We start from the raw sequence: 24,792 nt of genomic DNA on the forward strand, positions 1-24,792 counted from the left end.
AGACAAGAGTACTGGCATGGGGTGCCATTGCCTTCTCCAGCTGTATAGCATGCTGCTGCTACTGCTGCTAAGTCGCTTCAGTCATGTCCGACTCTTAGCGACCCCATGGACCGCAGCCCACCAGGCTCCCCCATCCATGGGATTTTCCAGGCTAGAATACTGGAGTGGGTTGCCACTGCCTTCTCCATGAAGTATCTAGAAGAATCAAACTCATATAGACAGGAGAATGCTGGTTTCTAGGGACTGAGGAAAGGGAAGACCAGGGAGTCCATGTTTAATGGGTTCAGAGTGTCAATCTGGGATGAGGAAAAGCTGTGGTAATGGTTGCACAGTATTGTGAATTTATCCAGTGCCACTGAACTGTACACTGAAAAACTGTTAAAATGGAAAAGTCTAAGTTATGTATTATTTTACCACAACATAAACACACATGCACATGTGCATGAGCGCACAAGCAGAGCTGTCCTTGCTCTGAATATGAAACGTTCCTTAACCATACTCCTCTACTAGATTCTGTACTACTAAAAAACTGATTTTCTTTTTAGAAAAAGTGCGGCATACCTTCACCAGCTGTGAACCCCCTTCTGTGTCCCGAGGTTGTGGTCTGTGGCCACGCACACTGGACAGCCAGACCCTCATCCTGGACTGGAGGAGGCAGAGGGGACCCCAGGACCTGAGCATGTCTGACGGAAACATCCACTGACTCGGGCGCTCTCCCTGTTTTCCACAGGGGATGACTTCCACTCTTGGTGCCAGCTGAACTCGGTGGACTCCTTGCCCCCTCGGAAAACATCCTGACAGGGAGATGGTATCATGTGGACTTGTATTAAATATTCGGAAGACGTTGAAGCTTTACACTGTGAAGCAGGGAGAGAGAAGAGCCAACATCTCCTGGCGCTCACCCCAACTCCTTACCAAGGAAGGGGAGTGAAGGGACCTGATGGTTATGTTAGAGACTCCTCTAGTTATACTTCCATCTCCTGTCCTTATACTAGATCATATGCGTGCCTTCAGGCTTGGCCTCTGAACTGTCTGGGCAGTATTACATCACCTCTGGGCTCAAATGCCTTTCCAAGTGAGTTGGAGTAAGGGTTAAAAACTGAGGTAGTAAGTACTCTGACCTGCAGCCTTAAAAAGGTTTTTTTTTTTTTTTTTTTAAATATGGAATTGGAATATGACTAGAGATATATATTAAGGTCCAGTCATCCAGAAAGCCCCACACACGTGCTCTTCCTTCTGGCTCCTCTGTCAACATCTCATCTGAATGGAGGACAAAGAGTTAAGCTTCAGAGATGCACTTCTCCAGTGTCATAAAATATTATTGTGTGCATCCTCGTATCTGGCTATTCTTTCTTAAGGCTTTTATCAGCAGTTGGTAAAGTTCAAAAGTCTTGGGATGCAAACTTCTTAGCAATGTCACAAATGGACTTTTTGACAAGTGTAGATCAGTCCTGGTGTCTTTGCAGAGTTTGTAGATTTCAAATATGTCTTCATTGTTGTAGTGCTCACAGTGACAAGTCTCAGACCTGAGACCTTTTGTGGAAGATTCAAGGAATGAGGCAAAAACAACACCAGTTGAACTGGAATGAAAAAGCATTTGAGGTAGGTGCACTTCAGTCTTGAATTAAACCTCTGAATCTCCTCTAAGCATTTGACAGCAATTTCACCCACGAACGGCTTACAGTATCATTTAATTTCCCACTGGAACTTTGGGGAAAACAATGCTACTAACAATGAAGTGCAATAATATATGCGTCAGCACCAACCTCAGTGCCTAGTGCAATTTCAGTACTTGATTGAACTTGGAAAACAGTGATAACTTCTTTTATTAGACCCGTTGTGAAGCATTGTTTATACTTTATAGCAGTGTTGAACGGGGATGATCATTTGTCTGTTGGTTGCTTCATCTGCCTGTAGGAGTGGATTAATCTCAAACAGATATGACCTCTTGGACGTGGGAGCGAGGGCAGGCATGCACAAGGCTTCTACACCCAACCAACAGAAAGTAAACTTAGATGACTCAATTCAGCTCTCTTTTCTCAATTCCAAAAATGATAATGCTTCAGAAATGGGACCTATCTAAGTTTAGACAACAGGACAAAAAAAAAAAAATGAATCTACCTTTCCTCCTCTCCAGTCTGATCCATGATAGAATTAAAAATGCTAAAGAGCACACTAGTGACCCCATGGAAACACAACCAACTTTGGCATTATTTATTATCTTCAATTAAGGAGAGAACTGCAGCCTCTTTCCACATCATTTGCACTCTGAGTGCCATCCCAAGTGAAAGGAAATTGATAGAGCAAAGCACCTTTATTGTTAAAGGCTTGCTTTTTCAAAGGATTGAAACTTAAATGACAGAACTTGGTTTTATGAGACCTAAATGGAAAAAAAGTTCCCAAACAGATGTTGAATTCCCCCCTAGTCACAACTTGCTCAGCAAGATGATATGCTTCTTAAATTCCCTGAACTGCCTGAAAGTTTTTAATTTAACCTTTTTGCTTTGAAAAGGGCTTCATTTACTGTGTGCCTTTGGCATTATTATCTTCAATTGTATTTTCTAAAACACTGTTGTCCTAGATTTTGCTCTACCCTGGAGTCTATTTTAATCCTTTAAAATTGATTAAGTGGTTCATTCATTTGTTTCCTTCTATTTCCTAATTTTAGGTTCAGCACAAATAAAGAATTGTTAGGGTATGCCTGATGAGATAATGGTGTCCTCTTACTATTCACATTCTTACTTCGGAAGCCCCTAGAACTATCCTAGAAATGTGCAAGCAGAGAGGAGAGAAATTGTGCAAACACTGAAAAAAAAAAAGATTATGCAAAATATATGTCTGATAAATGTCCAAGGAAAAATATCTGGTACAATAAAAGCACATAATGGGGATTTGACCAAGCCTGAACTATCTGAGGAGGCTCCAGGAGGAACTTTTGCTCTGAGATCTGAAGGTATGGACTGAAGGGAGCCCTGCTGAGGGGAGGGACACCTCTCACCTGAAGGACTTTAAGACAGCATGCAGCCAGTGTAAAGGAGATGTCAGGCAAACCTGGACAGACAAGCAGGGGCCAGATCAGATACACTTTGTGCCCACAGCAAAGATTTGAAATGGGTCAGTGATGTAATCCAACATGGTTTAAAGGATCACTTGAGTGGCAGAAAATGGATTGGAATGGAAAAGTGGAAATGGAGAGACCAAGCAGATGGCTACTTAAGTACGGGTAAAATGTGAGGATGGTTTATCAAGTGCAGTGACAACGGAGAGAAACATTTGAAAGATATGAAGTAAACTGGTCAGTTGTGGTTGTGGAAGGTGAAGCAGAAGGATGTCTCCAGATTAAGAATCATGCCCAGATCCTGGCATATGCATCTAAATAAACTGGAGTATCATTTGCTAAGCTGGGAAATCAAAAGAGGAACGGGGTGAGGCGTGGGGGAAGGGGGAATCCAAATGGTGACCTTGGTAGTTAGACATGGCGATTTGTTTCCTTGGAGACATCCGGTGGAAATAGTGGGTAGGAGGCAGTGTTGGCCTTAAGCCAACATGGCCTCTGAGCACACTTAGACATTTATCATAGGGGAAAAAAAAAAAGAAAGAAAGAAAAGGTATCAAAACAACATTCTTTTCATGTACCTCTCTCACTCCTTTCTCCATTTTTCAAAAGAAATTAATGAAGCCAGAGGTACTATTCTTACTAGGACAGACTCACTCTCAAGCCATGACTCTTTCTGAAGGGCACTACAACCTATAATCTCTGAGAAACAAAGATTCCTGGTCCCTGAATACTAAAAATAATTATTGTAATAAAATATTTAGTGCAAAACAACTTGGAGGAGACCTTTAAAAGTCACTGAATGCACTGAATTCACCATTGGGCGCATACAATTGTACTGAACATTGGATAAGTTGTTGAGAATGATTATGAAACTATATACAGAGATCTTCCTTACAAAAGGAGAGGGATTATATAGAGGAATAAGACTTTGCACAGCAACAATTTTTCAAAGAAAATGTGAACATCACTTTTCCTTAAAAGGCTGCAGATGTATTCTGTATGAATTTAATACTTAAGCACTAATCATTAATAATTCAGGAGTTCCCATAATACCACTAGCCTAATAAACCAAGATAACATTCATAGCATCAATGATCAGTGCTTAAATGAAGGAGACTCATTTCATCATCACAAAGGAGTGGGAATAATCAATCTAACATGCTAGTATGTTAGCCAAGGTCAAATCACCCTTCAACCTTCCCTTTTGTTCTAATAGCCTGTCCCTTATAGCCACATGAATTTCTGACTTGCTGCTTCTGCTTCTCCTTGCATGATACATCACATTCCCTTAGTTCCAGTTGTAAATTTATTAATTATCACCAAGTAAAAGTTTGTTTTAAATGCCCAGAGGATGTGTACTGTAGGTTCACAGATGTAGATCCAGCAGAGTTTATGAACTCATTGCCAGTGAATTAGGAGGCTTCCATATGCTCAGAGGCCATTAAATGAACCAAAAATAAAATTTCTAATTATTCCCATGCATAAAATGTCCAGCAGAATGCTATGCTAGCTAATTTTGAAAATGTAGAATAATGTAACAGATGTCATGAGTGGGCTAGCACCTAGGATGGACAAAGTCCTTCAATGAAGGAAGCATTCTTTGTGGCATGATCATGTTACTTATGAGTTTTCATCATTGTCTTAGCAACAACAATATATTATTAGGATACCCTCTCTGTCCCAGACTCTAAATCAGGTGTTTTCTGTGAAATATTATTTAATCCTTACAATCTTATGAGGCACACATTATCTGCATTTTCTAAGGCAAAACCTGAAAACACTGGGAAGCTTGCCCCAAGTCACACAGATAAGTAAAGGCAGAGGTTAATACCTTGTCTTTGGACAACAGACTCTCTATAGGAAATAATGATAAGACATTATATAACTTGTGTATACTGAAAATCAAGGAAGTACGAAAAGAACTCACCCAATGACAAAGATTTTCAACATGATTTTCACCTCCAGTCAACTCTTGATCATCAACTCAGTCATCTTGATACAGAAAACAGAAATTACCTAAACCAAGAAAATCATGGAATATCTCCAGATTTGCTTCACCAGTTCCTTTTCTTATTTAGTATAAAAAAGTGTTTAGGGAAAAATAATCAAACAGAATTAGAGTAAACTATGCATGTAAGTGGAAGTGAGAAATAGATTTAAGGGACTAGATCTGATAGACAGAGTGCCTGATGAACTATGGATGGAGGACAGAGGTTTGTGACATTGTACAGGAGACAGGGATCAAGATCATCCCCATGGAAAAGAAATGCAAAAAAGCAAAATGGCTGTCTGAGGAGGCCTTACAAATAGCTGTGAAATGAAGGGAAGCAAAAAGCAAAGGAGAAAAGGAAAGATATAAGCACCTGAATGCAGAGTTCCAAAGAATAGCAAGGAGAGATAAGAAAGACTTCCTCAGCGATCAATGCAAAGAAATAGAGGAAAACAACAGAATGGGAAAGACTAGAGATCTCTACAAGAAAATTAGACATACCAAGGGAACATTTCATGCAAAGATGGGCTCGATAAAGGACAGAAATGGTATGAACCTAACAGAAGCAGAAAATATTAAGAAGAGGTGGCAAGAATACACAGAAGAACTGTACAAAAAAGATCTTTATGTCCCAGATAATCACGATGGTGTGATCACTCACCCACAGCCAGACATCCTGGAATGTGAAGTCAAGTGGGCCTTAGAAAGCATCACTACGAACAAAGCTAGTGGAGGTGATGGAATTCCAGTTGAGCTATTTCAAATCCTGAAAGATGCTGCTGTGAAAGTGCTGCACTCAATATGCCAGCAAATTTGGAAAACTCAGCAGTGGCCACCGGACTGGAAAAGGTCAGTTTTCATTCCAATCCCAAAGAAAGGCAATGCCAAAGAATGCTCAAACTACCACACAATTGCACTCATCTCACACACTAGTAAAGTAATGCTCAAAATTCTCCAAGCCAGGCTTCAGCAATACATGAACCATGATCTTCCAGATGTTCAAGCTGATTTTAGAAAAGGCATAGGAACCAGAGTTCAAATTGTCAACATCTGCTGGATCGTGGAAAAAGCAAGAGAGTTCCAGAAAAACATCTATTTCTGCTGTATTGACTATGCCAAAGCCTTTGACTATGTGGATCACAATAAACTGTGGAAAATTCTTCAAGAGATGGGAATACCAGACCACCTGACCCACCTCTTGAGAAACCTATATGCAGGTCAGGAAGTGTTGGGGGCCAGCATGAGGCACTCTGCCCGTGGCAAAGGTCATAAGCTTCAAACTCAAAAATTGAAAGAAGGGGAGTTTAAGTATAGCTCTCCCCAGCAAATCTTGCAACATGCTCTTTTTGTAATAAATATTTTAAATGCCAATTCTGCCGGAACTACTGCAATGCTTCACCATTGGTGCCTGGAGCAATTGAATGCAAAGGCATTAGTCAAATGGAAGGACCTCCTCTCCGGACAATGGAAAGGTCCCAACCCGTTGTTAACCAGTGGTCGAGGATATGCTTGTGTTTTTCCACAGGACGCAGATTCTCCAATTTGGGTTCCAGACAGATTGATTCGTCATGTCTCAGCCCCTTGGATACCGGATTCCATGGCTGCTACGACCCTGAAAGAGGAAAGGGCCTCCTCTGCCTCCGCTTCCCCCGCCAGCACGCGAGATACCGCCGACATTGAGACAACTGACTTCAGAGACCTCTGAGGAGCAAGGAACGGATCTGCCCACTGAACAGATGTCTCAGCTTTACATACGGGGCACTACTCCCCCTGATTCCCTGCGCCGCAGAAACATCCCAGGCCGCCTAACTCAGGTGACCCGGAATGCCCCCATACCCACTTGGGGACAAATAAAAACACTCTGCCACCAGGCACGGGGAATGACTTCCTTGCAGGGATCTCCAGCTTCTCCTGAGAAAATGTTTATTGCCATGCTTGCTTTGCTTTCCTGCCAGGTAAGCGCCTCCCCTATTCCAGCTAAGTATTGGGCATATCTCCCAGATCCTCCAACTTTCCAGGTTGTTACCTGGAATAACGAACCTATACGGGTCAACGCAGACCAACTTCAGCTTTTGGGAGCATTCTATACTTCTTACACTAAAGATAAATATCCGGTTAATTTTAATTATACCTTCAGGGGATTAATAGACGATCTTCCTGTTTGCTTTAACTTCCCCAGTAATCCAAAGAGTTTTATTACACCCACTAAAGAAGGGTGCACTGGGGCCTCTACAAAAATAATTATAACAGATTCCTCAAAAATAGATACCCAGTCTTTACATCATCGAGTAGTTTGGGCATTAGTGGCCCACTTGCCCAGGATCCTTGACCCTTATGTGACCCTGTGTTTTACACCCCCTCCCGGTTATCCAAAGTGTTATAAGGTTGCTCCTTCAGATGAAGTGTGGAAGACCACAGATGGTCATACTGGGTATCCGACCTGGACAACTTGTACTTATAGTTCAAGGATTGATTATAGGATACCAGGCGGTGGGAATTATACTATTCAGGACTGGAGCAACCCGAATCCGTGTGAGGATCCATTGATCAAGAAAACATTTGAAGGCAGATTTGAGAATTGGAATAGGATCCCTCTTCCTTGGACTACACAAGCCACTAGATGGCATACTAACCAATTTGTTCCTCCTATGCTGTCTTATACAGCTAAAAGCAAAACCTATTGGCAACCTGAGATTTGGAGAGCCCTCTCTGCTACTGCCGTCATTTCTTTATCTCGCCCAGATAACGATTCCACTTATTCTGTTTTAGCTTGTTTACCCTCGCCTTATGTTTCCCTTTTTACTAATGACTCCAACAAACTTAATGTACGCATGAATTATTCAGGTGGACCTAATGTGGTAACTTGTGAACAATGTGTGCTTTCATCCTGTTTGACCCCTCAATATAATGTTTGCTCTTTTGTGGTGTTACAACGCCCACCCTATCTCATGATACCCGTGACCGTGACCTCCCACTGGTATGACAATAATGGTCTCGCCGTGTTACAACAACTGCAAGATTTAATGAGACAACGGCGGTTTGTGGGTCTACTTATTTTGGGAATATCAGCTTTAATAGCACCAATTACTTCTGTTACTATGGCAGCAATATCATTGACTCAACAGGTGCATACTGCCCAATATGTTGATGCCATGTCTAAAAATATTTCTTTAACTCTAGCAACACAGGAAGCTATAGACAGAAAGTTGGAGATGAGGGTAGACGCCTTGGAAGAGGCAATTATGCACATTGGGACTGAATTACAGGCTTTAAAGGTGAAGATGGCTTTGACATGCCACTCTGATTACAGGTGGATATGCGTGACATCTTGAATGGGAAAAGATTAAAAATCATATCTCAGGTGTTTGGAACAGTTCTGATATTGGCCTGGACTTAGGGAAACTTCATAATCAAATACAGACCTTGGTACACTCTCGACTAGCAGCTAATGACTTTTTTCACACCTTCTCTAACTTTATTCCTGGAAAAAATATTCCGTCTAATATCCTTAGTTATGCTGCCATTGGTGCTCTAATCCTACTTCTCATAATCATTCTTCCTTGTATTGTCAGGATTCTTTGGCAGAGCATTCAGAAGTTCATGACTGAGCTACATCTGGCTGTTTTAAGAAATAAAAAAAGGGGAGAGGTTGGGGGCCAGCGTGAGGCGCTCTGCCCGTGGCAAAGGTCATGAGGAAGGAGGCTCGACATATGCAAAGGCAGGATCGAGCCTCAGGAGTCCCCCTGGAAATTCTCGAGCATCTACTCCCATAACCAGAGTCTGCCTACTTTACTACTTTGTGCTCTCCCCTACACCTCTGACTTTACGGGGGGCTGTCCCCCACCACCTCTTTTGGAGAAGGAGTTAACTTAGAGCTCCAGTTAATAATAATTCCTGGGTGTGACAGGAGTGTTCCAAACTTACAAACTCCTCTGAAGTTTCTCTAGCCCGCCTGACAGGCTTGTCTGGCCACATGTGATTGCTCACAGCCTCCCAACCGTGAGAGGCACGAGATGCTTTAAACCTTCTAAAAACAGGTTCCTTAGAGAAGTTAGAAAACCATTAGTATAAGTATAGTGGGCTGATTAGAAATTGTATTGGTGAAGGGTTTCTCATTTGTTGAGCCAATGTTTGCTGCTAAGTGTCCACATCCCCTGCCCTTACACACATTAATGAATATATAGAAGAAATAAGTATTAACCTTTGATATAAATCATGTTAGACCTTAGGCTAAGTAAATTATTTCCTTAACTAAAACCCACTATACACTCACCCTATAGGAATGTAACTTTATTTGGGTGGTGTCTGTTTTAAGAATAATCACCCCTGGAGAAATAAGTGGTGACTGACCTCTGTCACAAGGAGAGGGTCATAAATTGTCAGCAGGCCCCCTGGCCAGAAGATGATGTAACACCCCTAAGACCTCTGTATACATCTGTATACTTTAATAAAAGTCAAGACTGCTGACCCCGCGTGACTTTTGTATAACACCTCAGTGTATAAAAACAGACTCTGGAAAATAAAGAATTGGGATCAGTTGCTTGAAATACTGGTCTCCCCATGTCTCTCTCTCTCTCTCTCTCAAACTCTGGCTGAGTTTCCATCTGGAGTGCGGAGCCCGCCAAGCTTACTAATTTTGCCTGGGCTTCTAAGATCTGACCAGAGAGGCCTCAGTGTCTCCTCTCCTTTGGGAGAACGGAAGGATGCCTGCAGCCTACGTAAGTGGTGCAAGTTTCTTGTCTTGAAGTTTTATTGGTCTCCCGCGTAAACCAAGCTACTCAGCCTCTTTTCTCCACTGAATTTTCCTGCTGAGCTATCCTCATTCTACTACTCTTTATATCTCTAGTTAATATTTAATTAAAGCCAGTGTATTCGCTGACGCTGCCTCTCCTTCGAATTTCCCTGGATACACCAGGGCTGGACCCCGGCAAGGAAGCAACAGTTAGACCTGGACATGGAACAACAGACTGGTTCCAAATAGGAAAAGGAGTTCATCAAGGCTGTATATTGTCACTCTGCTTATTTAACTTATATGCAGAGTACATTATGAGAAACGCTGGGCTTGAAAAAACACAAGCTGGAATCAAGATTGCCAGGAGAAATATCAATAACCTCAGATATGCAGATGACACCATGCTTATGGCAGAAAGTGAAGAGGAACTAAAGAGCCTCTTGATGAAAGTGAAAGAGATGAGTGAAAAAGTTGGCCTAAAGCTCAACATTCAGAAAACGAAGATCATAGCATTCAGTCCCATCACTTCATGGGAAATAGATGGGGAAATGGTGGAAACAGTGGAAACAGTGTCAGACTTTATTTTTTGGGGCACCAAAATCACTGCAGATGGTGATTGCAGCCATGGAATTAAAAGACACTTACTCCTTGGAAGGAAAGTTATGACCAACCTAGATAGCATATTGAAAAGCAGAGACATTGCTTTGCCAAGAAAGTTCTGTCTAGTCAAGGCTGTGGTTTTTCCAGTAGTCATGTATGGATGTGAGAGTTGGACTGTGAAGAAAGCTGAGTGCTGAAGAATTGATGCTTTTGAACTGTGGTGTTGGAGAGGACTCTTGAGAGTCCCTTGGACTGCAAGGAGATCCAACCAGTCCATTCTAAGGGAGATCAGTCCTGGGTGTTCATTGGAAGGACTGATGCTAAAGCTGAAATTCCAATACTTTGGCCACCTCATGCAAGGAGTTGACTCATTGGAAAAGGCCCTGATGCTGGGAGGGATTGGGGGCAGGAGGAGAAGGGGACGACAGAGGATGAGATGGCTGGATGGCATCACTGACTCGATGAACATACTGCTACTGCTAAGTCACTTCAGATGTGTCCGACTCTGTGCGACCCCATAGATGGGGGCTCCCCTGTCTCTGGGATTCTCCAGGCAAGAATACTGGAGTGGGTTGCCATTTCCTTCTCCAGTGCATGAAAGTGAAAAGTGAAAGTGAAGTCGCTCAGTCGTGTCTGACTCCTAGCAACCCCATGGACTTCAGCCCACCAGGCTCCTCCGTCCATGGGACTTTCCAGACAAGAGTACTGGAGTGGGGTGCCATTGAAAACTCCAGGAGTTGGTGATCAACAGGGAGGCCTGGCGTGCTGCGATTCATGGGATGACAAAGAGTCGGACATGACTGAGCGACTGAACTGAACTGAACTGATGCATGGAAGAAAATGACTTCAGAAACTTTTCATTCTTCTTCTTTCTCTAAGTTCAAACCAAAATCAGACATTTCCTCAAGATATTATAGCACTGACTAGTACCCTATTTCACTTCTTAATCATTTTATTGTCAAAACTACCTGCTTTAGAGTATCTTTGACACAGACATCACTTTCCCTTCTAATTTTTTTTTTCTTTTGGCCTTTACATAGAAACCTAGGCTTAATATAAATTCTTTTCCTACAAAACTCATTAACTCTCCGTTATATAAACATGTTGGTATTCTCTTAGGCAGAGAAGGCAATGGCAACCCACTCCAGTACTCTTGCCTGGAAAATCCCATGGACAGAGGAGCCTGGGGGGCTGCAGTCCACGGGGTCACGAAGAGTCGGACTCAACTGAGTGATTTCACTTTCACTTTTCTCTTTCAGGCATTGGAGAAGGAAATGGCAACCCACTCCAGTGTTCTTACCTAGAGAATCCCAGGGATGGGGGAGCCCGGTGGGCTGCCGTCTATGGGGTCACACAGAGTTGGACACGACTGAAGCAACTTAGCAGCAGCAGCAGCATCCTCTTAGGATCCTGGCCATTTTGAAAATTATCCCAGCAGATCTTCAACAGTAAAGTTTGTAGGCACTTGGTACCTTTCAACATCATCTCCTTTCTTGTTTTTGGAATATGTCACTTTTGGAAATGTGGTGCAGACAACTACTTCTCCTTGATCGACTCATATGATTACTCCTTATAGCATCAAGGTAAAGTTGCTAGTGGGGTTCTCTCTAATCCACTATTGTATATTTTGAAATCTGTCCCTTTCCCAGTATCAGAGGACATAAGACTCAGCTCTGAGCATCCCTCTCTAATTTAGTTCAAATGATGTTGTCTCTCAAAGATATTATTTAACCTTAAATAATGTTTAAGGTTAACGGTTAATGTTTAAGGTTAATAAATGTTTTCAAACTCAGTCTAATAAAACTTGACCATTAACATTCCAACTTGAAAATTGACACATAAATCCAACATCACAAACAGACATTTATAAGGAATCTCATATTATAGAAATTGAATAGTTTCACTGAACAGGTCAGGGTTTTTGAGTAAAAACAGATGAAAAAATTGAAGCGATTGAATTGAAGGGTCTGTTTACAGAGGAGAAGGCAGGGTTAGAAAAAAAACAAGGGAGAATGAAGCACCTGAGGACTTGCCAGCACAGGAAGCTTCTGCCTCCCCTAGACCCAAAGGAACAAGAAGCTGCTGGAAACCACAAAATCCCAGCGACAGGAGAGACTTATCTGACAGGAGCTAACCAACTGCAGGAGAGAGTTATCCGACAGAAAGTACGACTTCTAGCAAAGGATGGAAGACACAGGGAGCCTACCTGTGACCAGGCAGAGTGTGTGCATTCTTAGTTGTGTCCGACTCTCTGTGACCCCATGTACTGGGCCCGCCAGGCTTCTCTATCCATGGAATTTTCCCGGCAGGAATACTGGAATGGGTTGTCATTTCTTCCTCCAGGGGATCTTCCCGACCCAGGGATCCAGCAGAAAGGCAGATTTGTTACCACTGTGCCACCTGGAAGAAGACAGGCATAGGGAAGTAACTTCTCAGCTCTCTACCCTCTCACCTTCCTATTTCTTGCTATTGCCTCCCACTAGCCAAACCCAGCACGAAGTCAGAGGACATAAAAGCCAGCATCCTGGGTAGAAACGAGAGTGATCAGTAGAGTCAAGAACTATCCATCATAGTGACCTTCACAGTAGCTTACTGAAATTTAAGACACAGCATTGAATTTTAGATATAGTTACATACATTTATCAGTGCAAATGAAAAGATTGCTCTTTTAAAAGATACTTTATTGACTCAATATTATTAGCTGTAGTGGAAAGAGGTGTAAATGGTGAGCACTTTAGTTCCAGTCTTGGTTACAGTGTGGCTGAGGATATTACCAAAATTGAAAAGGATCAGATAAAAAATAAAATAAGGAAGTGGAGGGAAAAATAGCACACCTTTTGGAGACTTAGGTACTTCAAGAATTCTGGGAGGAAAGGAAAATTCCCAGGCAAATCAGTGGTTAGGACTCAGGGCTTTCATTGCCATGGGCCTGGGTTAGACCCCTGATAGGGAAATTATTAATATCCTGTAAGCCTCACAACATGGTCAGGAAAAAAAAGAATTTTGGGTGCTGAGAGGTGGGTCCTGAGTACATGCCACAGTTCCTCCTCATAATTTGTTTAGTGGTCTGTACACAAGGATTTCCAGTAGTCATGTATGGATGTGAGAGTTGGACTGTGAAGAAGGCTGAGCGCTGAAGAATTGATGCTTTTGAACTGTGGTGTTGGAGAAGACTCTTGAGAGTCCCTTGGACTGCAAGGAGATCCAACCAGTCCATCCTAAAGGAGATCAGTCCTGGGTATTCATTCGAAGAACTGATGTTGAAGCTGAAACTCCAATTCTTTGGCCACCTGATGTGAACAACTGACTCACTGGAAACGACCCTGATGCTGGGAAAGATTGAAGGTGGGAGGAGAAGGGGACGACAGAAGATGAGATGGCTGGACGGCATCACCGACTTGATGGACATGGTTTTGGGTGGACTCCGGGAGTTGGTGATGGACAGGGAGGCCTGGCGTGCTGCAGTCCATGGGTCTGCAGAGTCAGACACGACTGAGTGACTGAACTGAACTGAACACAAGGGATACTACAGAGAATCTATACAGCCACCTTGCCCAAGTGGTCTCCCCATTTGACTTGAGTTTCCTCTCTCTTCGTTTCTGAGAAGGAATCCAAACATCAGTATACAGTATGTTCCTTATGTGTCATCAATATTCTGTATACACACATTTATTGGGTTACCTTTGGCTGTGGAAAGAACATAAAGCACATAACTGCAAGGTATGCGAAGGCAGTAAAGAAGCTTAGTCAAAGGAAGGCTCTGGGCAAGCTCCCTCTTCAACCAAAGCCTCTAGGCATTACCAAGATCCCTTCTGCCTCAGGGGAGAAAGACAGGCTTTCGTCACAAATATAACTAAAATATACAAATGTTTCAGTGCCAAAGAGTCAAAGTCTGCAACCAGTATCACTCCAGTCCCTCAGCGGCCAGATGCACATCAGTACAATATGTTATGACAGAAGAGCCCAAGCTTCAAGTGTTCCTTCCCATCAGGGAATTCTTTAGATTTTCCCAAAGACCTGTTTTCAGTCAGACCTCTCCCTTAACCTGTGGGCAACAGGTTCTTCACCTGTGGGGGGGTGGGGGTGGGGAGGGGGGGAGGTGTGTGGGAAATCATGAACTTTGTGATTTCTTAAATTCTTTCCAACCCTAAAATCATCTTGAGAACGTGCCACTTAAGCGTGCCATTTAAATGCACTTTTTCTTTCATGTCTGTAATGCTTGCGATTGGTTTGAAAACGCCATGAAACACCGCCATCTAGTGGATACAGGAAGTAATACCAGTGACAATTAATACAAACAAAAGGAAATTTCACTAGGAGAAAGTAATCTTATAGAACGTTCCACGTGGTATTTTTTTTTTTTTAATACATTGTGGGCCCCTTCGAGATTCCTTCCCCCGCCCCAGTGAGAAAGCCACATGTACCAAAATTCTACATACAATTTCAGGGAACATAATGGCCCTCTCCAGACTTCTCCAATCATGCAAGAGCCACAGTTTAATAGGCGCCTGTACTGTTTGCATTATTTCAGCCACTGGGAAAATTTGAAACGATCCTGTAATCATCAGGAATCAGAAGATGCTATAACAGATCTATGTCTCCCTTAAAAAAAAAAATAACCGTAATTCAAACCTCCTTGTTATTGGGAGGAATACTTCATTGTATTAGGGCTGGTAGGAGGCAGGGTCCCATTTTCCATGGCAGGAGGCCAGAACCTCCCGCTTCCTACTCTTTGACAGGAAGGGTACCCGCTTGGCCAGGAATTTGATCCCACCAACTTTCATTCTTGAGAGGGTGTGGCAAAGATACAGGGGAGACGGGAAAAATCACTGAAGGAAGAAGTGGGATCTAGTATTGTCAGTGTCCAGTAGCAGCAAAGCCAGGAGTAAAATCCTGGACTGATCTTTCTTTGGCTGGAACTCCATCTACCCACTCCCCTGGCCATTTCCATATCTGGTTATTCAATCTCATCAGTTCTCTAAACTCTTTGTTTTGACGTGTGTGTACGAAGTTGCTTCAGTTGTGTCTGACTCTTTTCAACTCTGTGAACTGTAGCTAGTCAGGCTCCTCTGTCCATGGGATTATCCAGGTAATAATACTGGACTGGGTTGCCATGCCCTCCTCCAAGGGATCTTCCCCTCTCAGGGATCAAACCCGCATCTCTTGTCTCCTGCATTGGCAGGCATGTTCTTTACCACTAGTGCCACCTCGGAAGTCCCTTTGTTTTGACATCCTGTAAATCCTTTTACCAGAGAAGGCAATGGCACCCCACTCCAGTACTCTTGCCTGGAAAAATCCCATGGACGGAGGAGCCTGGTAGGCATGACTGAGCGACTTCACTTTCACTTGTCACTTTCATGCATTGGAGAAGGAAATGGCAACCCACTCCAGTATTCTTGCCTGGAGAATCGCAGGGACAGAGGAGCCTAGTGGGCTGCTGTCTATGGGGTCGCACAGAGTCAGACACGACTGAAGTGACTTAGCAGCAGCAGCAGCAGCAGCAAATCCTTTTACAGTATAAGCAGAAAGTTACACAGAAGCTTTTGATTGATCAGATCAGATCAGTCGCTCAGTCATGTCTGACTCTTTGCGACCCCATGAATCACAGCACGCCAGGCCTCCCTGTCTATCACCAACTCCTGGAGTTCACTCAGACTCACGTCCATAGAGTCAGTGATGCCATCCAGCCATCTCATCCTCTGTCGTCCCCTTCTCTTCCTGCCCCCAATCCCTCCCAGCATCAGAGTCTTTTCCAATGAGTCAACTCTTCTTATGAGGTGGCCAAAGTACTGGAGTTTCAGCTTTAGCATCATTCCTTCCAAAGAAATCCCAGGGCTGATCTTCAGAATGGACTGGTTGGATCTCCTTGCAGGCCAAGGGACTCTCAAGAGTCTTCTCCAACACCACAGTTCAAAAGCATCAATTCTTCGGCGCTCAGCCTTCTTCACAGTCCAACTCTCACATCCATACATGACCACAGGAAAAACCATAGCCTTGACTAGATGGACCTTTGTTGGCAAAGTAATGTCTCTGCTTTTGAACATGCTATCTAGGTTGGTCATAACTTTCCTTCCAAGGAGTAAGCGTCTTTTAATTTCATGGCTGCAGTCACCATCTGCAGTGATTTTGGAGCCCAGAAAAATAAAGTCTGGCACTGTTTCCACTGTTTCCCCATCCAAATTCTTAGAGGTGACCCAAAAGGTAACTTTCATTCAATGCAACATATTTTATCATTTACTTACCAGCACTTCTACTTTGTACTTTTCAGTGTGTAAGTTTTTCCACATCTCTTGCAAGTTATTCCTAGGTATTTTATATTTTTAATGTTATTGGTATGCCATTTCATTTAATTTACAATTGTTTGTTGTTAATAGCAATACATTTTTAATACTGACCTTGTACCCTGCAACCTCATTAAACTCACTAATTCTAGTAGCTTTTGGTAGTGGATAGCTAATAATTTTGCTTTCCCCAGAATCCTTACTCTAGTAACATTACTTTGATATTCCTTTAGAGAGCCATTTCTCTTCTATTCTTGGCCCATGTGTTTGGGGTGAATATTTTACACAGATCTGGCCAATTAGCATAGTAATTGGTGGAATGAGAAGCACATGACCAACTGACCCAGTGAGAATCGATCCTGGAACTTATGAGGAAGCTAGTGAGAAAACATTGTATTTTCTAGCTGGTTTAAAGTAGGATGTTACTCGTTTATAATTTAAGTCTATTGTGGTAAGAGAACATTGCATATTTGAATCATTTTTAAATTTATTGAGATTTTTAAAGATAAAACTATCTTATGATCCAGCAACCCCACTTCTGATATATTAAAAAAATTGAAATCAGGATCTCAAAGAGATATGTGCAGTCTATGAATAACTGTATCATTATTTACAATAGCAAGATACAGAAACAACCTATCCACAGATTTCTATCCACAGATAAATGGATAAATAAAATGTTGTCCATCCTAGAGTGAAGTATTATTCAGCCTTGAAAAAAGGGGGAAACTCTGCCAAACACATCATGAATGAACCTGGAGAACATTATGCTAAATAAAATAAACTAGTAACAGGAGGATAAATACTGCATCATTCCACTTTATATCTACAGTAGACAAAATCATAGAGAATACAATGATTGCCAGGGACTAGGTGGGGAATGGGAATTGCAGATAAGTTCTACAAATATACTATACAACACCGTGCCTGTAGTTAACATGATTGTATTGTGCATTTAAGAATTTGTTGAGGGTAGACCCCAAGTGAAGTGCTCTTACCACATTTATAAAATCAATTAATAAATAAATGTATTGAGATTTGTGTCATGACCCATAAAGTGGTCTGTCATGATAAATATTCTGCGTGCACTTGAACAGTGTATATTCTGCTGCTGTTGGGTGATAAGTTCTGTAAATACTAATTAGGTCAAGTTGGTTGATATGCCTCTTTAAGTCTACAATATATTTGCCGATTTTGTCTACTGTATCAGTTACTGAGAGGTATTGAAATCTGACAATACTATGAACTTACCCTTTCAGTTTTATCACTTTTCACTTAAGTATTTTGAAACTCTTTCAATTAGGTGACTAAATATTTAGCATTATTATGCCAATTGATTCTATTATTACTGTCTTTATCCCCTGTTTATAGTCTTTGTTCAAAAAATGCCATAATGGTGGCTCAGAGGTTAAAGCGTCTGCCTCCAATGCAGGAGACTGGGTTCAATCCCTGGGTCGGGAAGATCCCCTGGAGAAGGAAATGGTAACCCACTCCAGTATTCTTGCCTGGAGAATCCCATGGACAGAGGTGCCTGGTAGGCTACAGTCCACGGGGTCGCAAAGAGTCGGACACGACTGAGCAACTTCACTTTCATGACTTCACTATAGTCTTTGTTCTGAATACTACTGCCCTTCTAGTTTTTTTTTTTTTTTAACTAATAGTAACATGGTATAACTTCTTTCATTTTTTAAAACTTTTAACCTATTTGTGTCTTCATTTTTAAAGTACAGTTCTTATAGGCATCATGTAATTGAGTCTTTTTTTAATCCAGTCTGACAAGCTTTCCCTTTTAACTGGGATTGTGAGGCAATATGATTATTGATGTTTTTAGGTCTATCATCTCATTATTTGTTTTCTGTTTATTTGGTTTCTATTTGCTATTTTTGTGTGTTCTTTCTTTTTCCCTCTTTTCTGCCTTCTTTTGTATTTTTACCAGTTTGGCTAGTGGGAAGAGATACTATTCCTGGCCAAGCACCATCTCCTTTAGTCCTTTCAGAGAACTCCTTGCGTCGGGTAATCTCTGTGCATGCACTGAGGTGCGCTCTGATGGGGACTGCAGGGAGCCTACCGACAGGCTTCTGGGCCTCACCTCTATACAGTCCTACCCTCTCTATTCTGCTCTAGGAACTCTAGCTGCTCGGGTTTCCCCACTCTAACCTCCGTCTCCTCAACTCAGAAACTCTCAACTTCTGCTCCAGTTGCCCTCCCTGGGCCACAGCTTGGAAATGCTCTGAGGCAGTTAAACTCGGGCAATTGTAGGGCTCACCTTGTTTCCATGTCTCAGGGATTACTGTCCTTCACCTGATACTCAGTGTCTTGAAAACGGCAACTTCATGTATTTTGTCTTTTTTTTTTTTTAATGTTTCAGGAAAAAAAGTAAAGGTCCATGTTACTCCCAATCTTAGAGGTGAAACTCACTATCCAATTTCTAAAAATTACCCTAAAATACCAATAATCAAGACTTCAGTATTGGTGATGGGACAGATACATAAACCAATGGGACATAATAGAGAGTTCTGAAATACAGCCAAAGAAATAGGCAAACTTATTTTTGTTAAAGGCGCAAAGACAATAAAGATTAAAGTCTTTATGGTGTTGGAACCACCGGACATTCATATGCATTAAAAATGAACCTCAACCTAAATATCACAACTTGCACAAAAATTAACCCCAAATGGGTCATGAATCTAAATATAAAGCTACAGAACTTTTAGAAGGAAACAGGAGAAAATCTTCATGACTAAGGATTAGGTAAAGGAATTCTGAGAAATGACACCTAAATCATGATTCATAAAAGAAGAAAAACTGATTAATTATACTTCATCACAATTTAAAAATACAAAAAAACCAAAACCCACTACTGTTAAGAGAATTAAAAGACAAGCTACAAATAAAGGAAAAAATTAATCACATATCTGACAAAGAACTTGTATTATAAAAGCATAATGAAAGCCTCAGACTCAACAGTAAGAAAACAAACCCATTTAATTTTTAGTCAACACACTTGGACACTCACTTCACCAAACAGGACGTATGGATGATGGCTAGAGGCTGGATGTTTGTGTGCCCCCAAAATTCTTCTTTTGAAATTCTAATGTCCAATGTGATGATACTAGAAATATTCCTGGGGCTTTTGGTAGGTGGTTAGGTGATGAAGGCTGAGCCCTCATGAACAGGATCAGTGCTTTAATAAAAGAGGCCCCAGAGAGCTTGCTTATCCCCTTCTAACATGTGAGGACACAGCAAGTGGTCAGCAGCCTGCAACCAGGAAGAGGGCTTGCACACGTGGCACCTTGATCTTGGCCTTCCAGCCTCAGAACTGTGAGAAATAAATTTTGGTTGTTTACAAGCCACACAGTTTGTAATATTTTATTTTACCAACCTGAACAGACTAAGAGAGCACATGAAAAGATGGCAAACAATAACAGTCATTAGAGAGCTACAACTTAAAACGATGATCAGATACTATTGCACATAGCATGGTAGAAATAAATGTATTAGCAACAGTAAGTGCTGTTAAGTATGCAGAGTAACCAGGAGCTCTTACAGGAATGCAAAATGGTATAGCCACACTGGAAAATGCTTTGGCAGCTTCTTATAAAATAAAACATAAACTTACCATGTGATCCAGCAATTCCAGTCCTGGGTATTTACTCAAGAAATGGAAACATATTTCACACAAAATACTGTACACAAATGTTTAGCTGTCCTACTTACAAAAATGGAAATAAAAAATGGAAAACAACCTACATACCCTTTGACAAATAAATGGTTAAAAATAAAATGCAGTACATTCTATGCAATGGAATACTATTTGCAATAAAAAGAAATAAACTTTGATATACACAACTTGGATCATTCTTAAAGGCATTGAGATGAGTGAAAAAAAAAGACTCAAAAGGTTACATGTTGTATAATTTTTTTATATATTCTCAAAAGGAAAAAACTAGAATGTTAGTGAATAGACCAATGGCTGGCAGGGGTTAAAGGTGGGAGGAGTATGTAACTACAAAAGGATAGCATGAGGGAATTCTGGAGGTGATGGACCTGTATCCTCGTTGTGGTATAGATTACATATATCTATACATGCATGAAAACTCATGAGCTATATATCTAAGAAACATTTGATTTTACTGTTTGTTAATTTTAAAAGTTAAACTGCTGTTATTCAGACACTTTGCAACCCCATGGACTGCAGCATGCCAGGTTTCCCTGTCCTTCACTATCTCCTGGAGATTGCTCAAACTCATGTCCCTTGAGTTGGTGATGCCATCCAGTTATCTCATCCTTTGTCATCCCCTTCTCCTCCTGTCCTCAATCTTTCATCAGGAGCTTTTCCAGTGAGTTGTCTCAGCATCAGGTGGCCAAAGTATTGGAGCTTCAGCTTCAGCATCAGTCCTTCCAATGAATATTCAGGGTTGATTCCCATTAGAGGGTTTGATCTCCTTGCTGTTTAGAGAGACTCTCAAGAGTCTTCTCCAACACCACAATTAAAAAGCATCAATTCTCCAGTGCTCAGCCTTCTTTATGGTCCAACTCTCACATCCATACAGGACTACTGGAAAAACTATAGCTTTGACTCTATGGACCTTTGTTAGCAAAGTGATATTTCTGCTTTTCTGATACACTGTCTGGGTTTGTCATAACTTTTTTCCTAAGGAGCAAGTGTCTTTTAATTTCATGGCTGCAGTCAATATCCACAGTGATTTTGGAGCCCAAGAAAATAAAGTCTGTCACTGTTTCCATTTTTCCCCCATCTATTTGCCATGAAGTGATGGGACTGGATGCTATGATCATAGTTTTTTGAACATTAAGTTTTAAGCCAGCTTTTTCACTCTCCTCTTTCACCTTCATCTTTATTTAGTTCCTCTTCACTTTCTGCCATAAAGGTGGTATCATCTGCATATCTGGTTATTGTTATAGTTTCTTTAAAAAAAAGAACTTTACAGTAAAGCTAACACTAAATGATGACAAAACTAATTGGCCAAACAGATATTCTGAGAAAGGCATTCCAGGTAGAGTGAGGAAAGAAAACTAGTCTCTGATGCTGGAAGGTACCTGATATTGAAGGAACAGTGAAGAGGTCAATGTGGCTAAAATGGAATGAGTAGAGGAGGAGAGCAGAGGAGAGATGATCAGAGAAGTAATAGGGGACCAGATCATAAAAGGGGACCAGATCATTATGCCATTATAAGGACTTTGGCTTTGAGTGAATCAGGGAGCCAATGCAGGGTTTTGAGCAAACAGAATAACACAAATTGATTCAATGCTTCTAAAGACTGATTCTGTGTTGAAAATAGACTGGTAGCATGAGGAAGGGGTAGAAAAGAGAAGACGTCTTAGGAATGAAGGTGGCTCAGTCCAGAGTAGTTGTGACACACGTGGTGAGAAACAGCTGGAGTCTAGACATATTTTGAAACTGAACCCAAGAAAACTTTCCCATGGATTGGACTGAGAGAAATAAAGCAATCACATATAACTCCAAGTTTTCTGGTTTGAACAACTAAAAGAATGAAAGTGGCATTAATCAAAAACAGGACAACTTTAAGTGGAACAGATGTGGTGAAAGAATTGTGGCTAAATTTTGAATATACCGAATTTGAGATTTTATTAGACAGCCAAGTAGAAAGTCATATTTGGCTAGAAAGACCACGATGCAGCCAGTGGCCCTGGCCACCCTGCCTGCGCTGTGTGGGCCTCTGGGCAGACAGCAATCATGGAGATTTCAGCAGCACAGTGAGGATCTGAGTATGAGAAGCGCACTCAGACGAAGACGTGTGGTCACCTGTGAAGTGTGTGTCCAGTTTTTCACTCTGGTGTTGATTCAGGTGTAAAGTTCATTTGACTTATTTCTCAACATTTTCTCTGTCTCGGGATGTAAGATGTTAAATGGTGAAGAATGAGTCTCTGAGAACAAATTCTTAAATGAACACATCTTCCCTTGAAGTACTCAGTTGAGATTGTGCTTTCCTTACTGTTTATCTTTGCTGTAATTGGTAGAGTGAGGCTGGATACAATGGCACAGTACCTAATGCCTTGTCTTGAGAACACAAGGTGGACAGCTACATAGCCTATTAATAATCAGAAGATTTTATGTTAAAACATGTCTTGGGATTTTTCTCATGCCCCTATCATAATAAGGTAATTTTTCCTAAGGAAAGGTACTGATATGAGGCCATCACCTTCTACTGCAATTTAGTATTCTTCAAAGTGTATGAAATTCATTAATATCTCAAGGGATAATTGTTGATCATTGATAATGTCAGAAATAACAAAATCTAAATGATTTAATAGAATTTCATTTAATAAGTATATTTAAAGTTCATCTCTCTCAAAAAAAACAGCATTTTAATTACATTCAAATTGTGTTCATCTTAAATATCAACAAACTCATTATTTACATACAGGGATAGACATTAGAAAACAGGTGGAAATTGAAACAAGTTCTATTTTTTAGAAGTTCTTACTTCCAGATTAGAATACTGTGAACTGCTACATATATACCTAAATAAATGTATACATTATCAGAAAACCACAACTTGCTCTAATAGGAAAAGAACTGTAATATATATATAGTGGAACATAATTCACACAGGCTCAATTTACAGGTATGTTTCAAAGTATAAAACAAACAAAATTCCAGTAACTACAAGTACAGGCAAAAGTTACGGCCGGCATTTTAAACTAATGCCCCAACATACAATGCTTTCCCAGAGAAAGTAGAGAAGAGTGCCCAAAATTTTATGTTGATGAATGACTTTTCACTTCTTTATTTTTAAATAAAGAAGCAGAGCACTTACTCTTTTGTGTTTAAATTAGTTTCATGTTGGTTTTTGTTACATAGCAATGACCCTAATGCATCATGAGAAGTGCTATCAAACCTGTTTCACTTAAAACTCAGTAACCAAGACATTTCTTTCATTTCTCCATGAACTTCCATTTCCCTTCAGAAAGCCTCTAAGGAAATTTTATAGACAACTGTGGTAAAAGAGATCAAACCAAATAATTCTGAGATGGCAAAGAAATGCCAAGAGTTGGCACTAACATGGGTTTACAAACAGTTACTCTCCGTTTATTAAACCAAAAATGCAAAAAAAAAAAAAAAGAGTGAGAGAGAAATCTTACCTGGAAACATAAGTAGGATAAAAGGTACTAGAAAACATTGTGTTTTGTTTGGGAGCTTCAGTTTGGAAAACATATAGAAACCAAGTTACCATTAACTGTTACAAGCATTTTTTTTTTTTTCCAACTTGTATAACTTGCTTAAATTTTTAACTTGTCTAAATAAAGTTTCTCTAGCCAAAACAAAGAGTTCATAATCACTGTTTTTGTATCAGAGATAAGTGAAGATTGTCATGTAGGAGAAAGGATGGTTTGGACACATCAGGTTAATAGAGGTAGCACCTCTATTAAGCACTTAATCTGATCTGATTCAAGTCAGGAAGGAATTCTGCCTTTCTTCAGTTTTTACTGTGTTTCATATAGTTGCAGAAAAAGAAGATTCTTTCTTCTTTTTTTTTTTTTCCTTAATGTACTTCAGGTTAAAAATGGCAGAATGAATAGTCCTTAATTAGCACACACTTTTTTAAAGGGACATTTTTAGATTTTGGTCATTTGCTTTTCTTTGCTTGTTTTTAATGATAAATCTTTAGAGTTGACTCTTCTATAAGAGTGCTCAGGTGGACAGATAAAATCAGACCTTTCTTAAAAGTAAACAATTTATCTTACATTAAAACAAATCACCAATTAGAGATCTAAGTCAGTGTTTCAAACAAATGTTTAACTTCAAAGTAAATACGTTAACTGCTGCTGTGTTAAATAAAGAAACAACTATTTCATTCAATTATAAACATATTAACAAACATATAATCATTCCCTATGATCACTATAAAAATTAAATTATCCTTTTCTCTTTTATATGAAGATGGTGGTCCTCAAGCAACACTTTCAACCAGAAAAGCTCATTCATAACACAACCCCATCTCAGTTTTTGGACGTCAGTGCATTCAGTGGTTATAAGGAGGCATGTTGTTCTTCTGAAGCTAAGAGTTCTGGAAGGGTTAAAAACAAAAAAAGAAGAAAAAAAAAAGAAAATATAAATAATCTGAAAATTTCCTTAATGATAACAAAT

At 40.7% G+C, this 24,792-nt stretch overlaps 2 protein-coding genes across 6 annotated transcripts in view; one reads left to right on the forward strand and one right to left on the reverse strand.

Moving 5' to 3' along the window:
• The first annotated feature begins 813 nt into the window (after window positions 1-813).
• Window positions 814-8,380, forward strand: LOC147365490 (endogenous retrovirus group K member 25 Env polyprotein-like). Its single transcript, XM_086319065.1, has 2 exons — window positions 814-1,075; window positions 6,705-8,380. Exons 1-2 carry the CDS (start codon window positions 814-816, stop codon window positions 8,378-8,380), a joined length of 1,938 nt encoding a protein of 645 aa, XP_086175191.1.
• A 14,567-nt stretch (window positions 8,381-22,947) lies between these two features.
• Window positions 22,948-24,792, reverse strand: part of YTHDC2 (YTH N6-methyladenosine RNA binding protein C2) — a 235,940-nt gene continuing 234,095 nt past the window's right edge. For all 5 annotated transcript variants that reach the window (XM_086323296.1, XM_086323298.1, XM_086323297.1 and 2 more), the window contains one exon: window positions 22,948-24,712. The gene's annotated coding sequence lies outside the window, so the exon portion shown is untranslated. The remainder of the gene's footprint in view (window positions 24,713-24,792) is intronic.

Source organism: Bos grunniens, chromosome 10 (genome assembly GCF_055505025.1).
Source record: "Bos grunniens cultivar Pamir isolate PY7600 chromosome 10, Bosgru_T2T1.0, whole genome shotgun sequence".
NCBI classification, from domain to species: domain Eukaryota; kingdom Metazoa; phylum Chordata; class Mammalia; order Artiodactyla; family Bovidae; genus Bos; species Bos grunniens.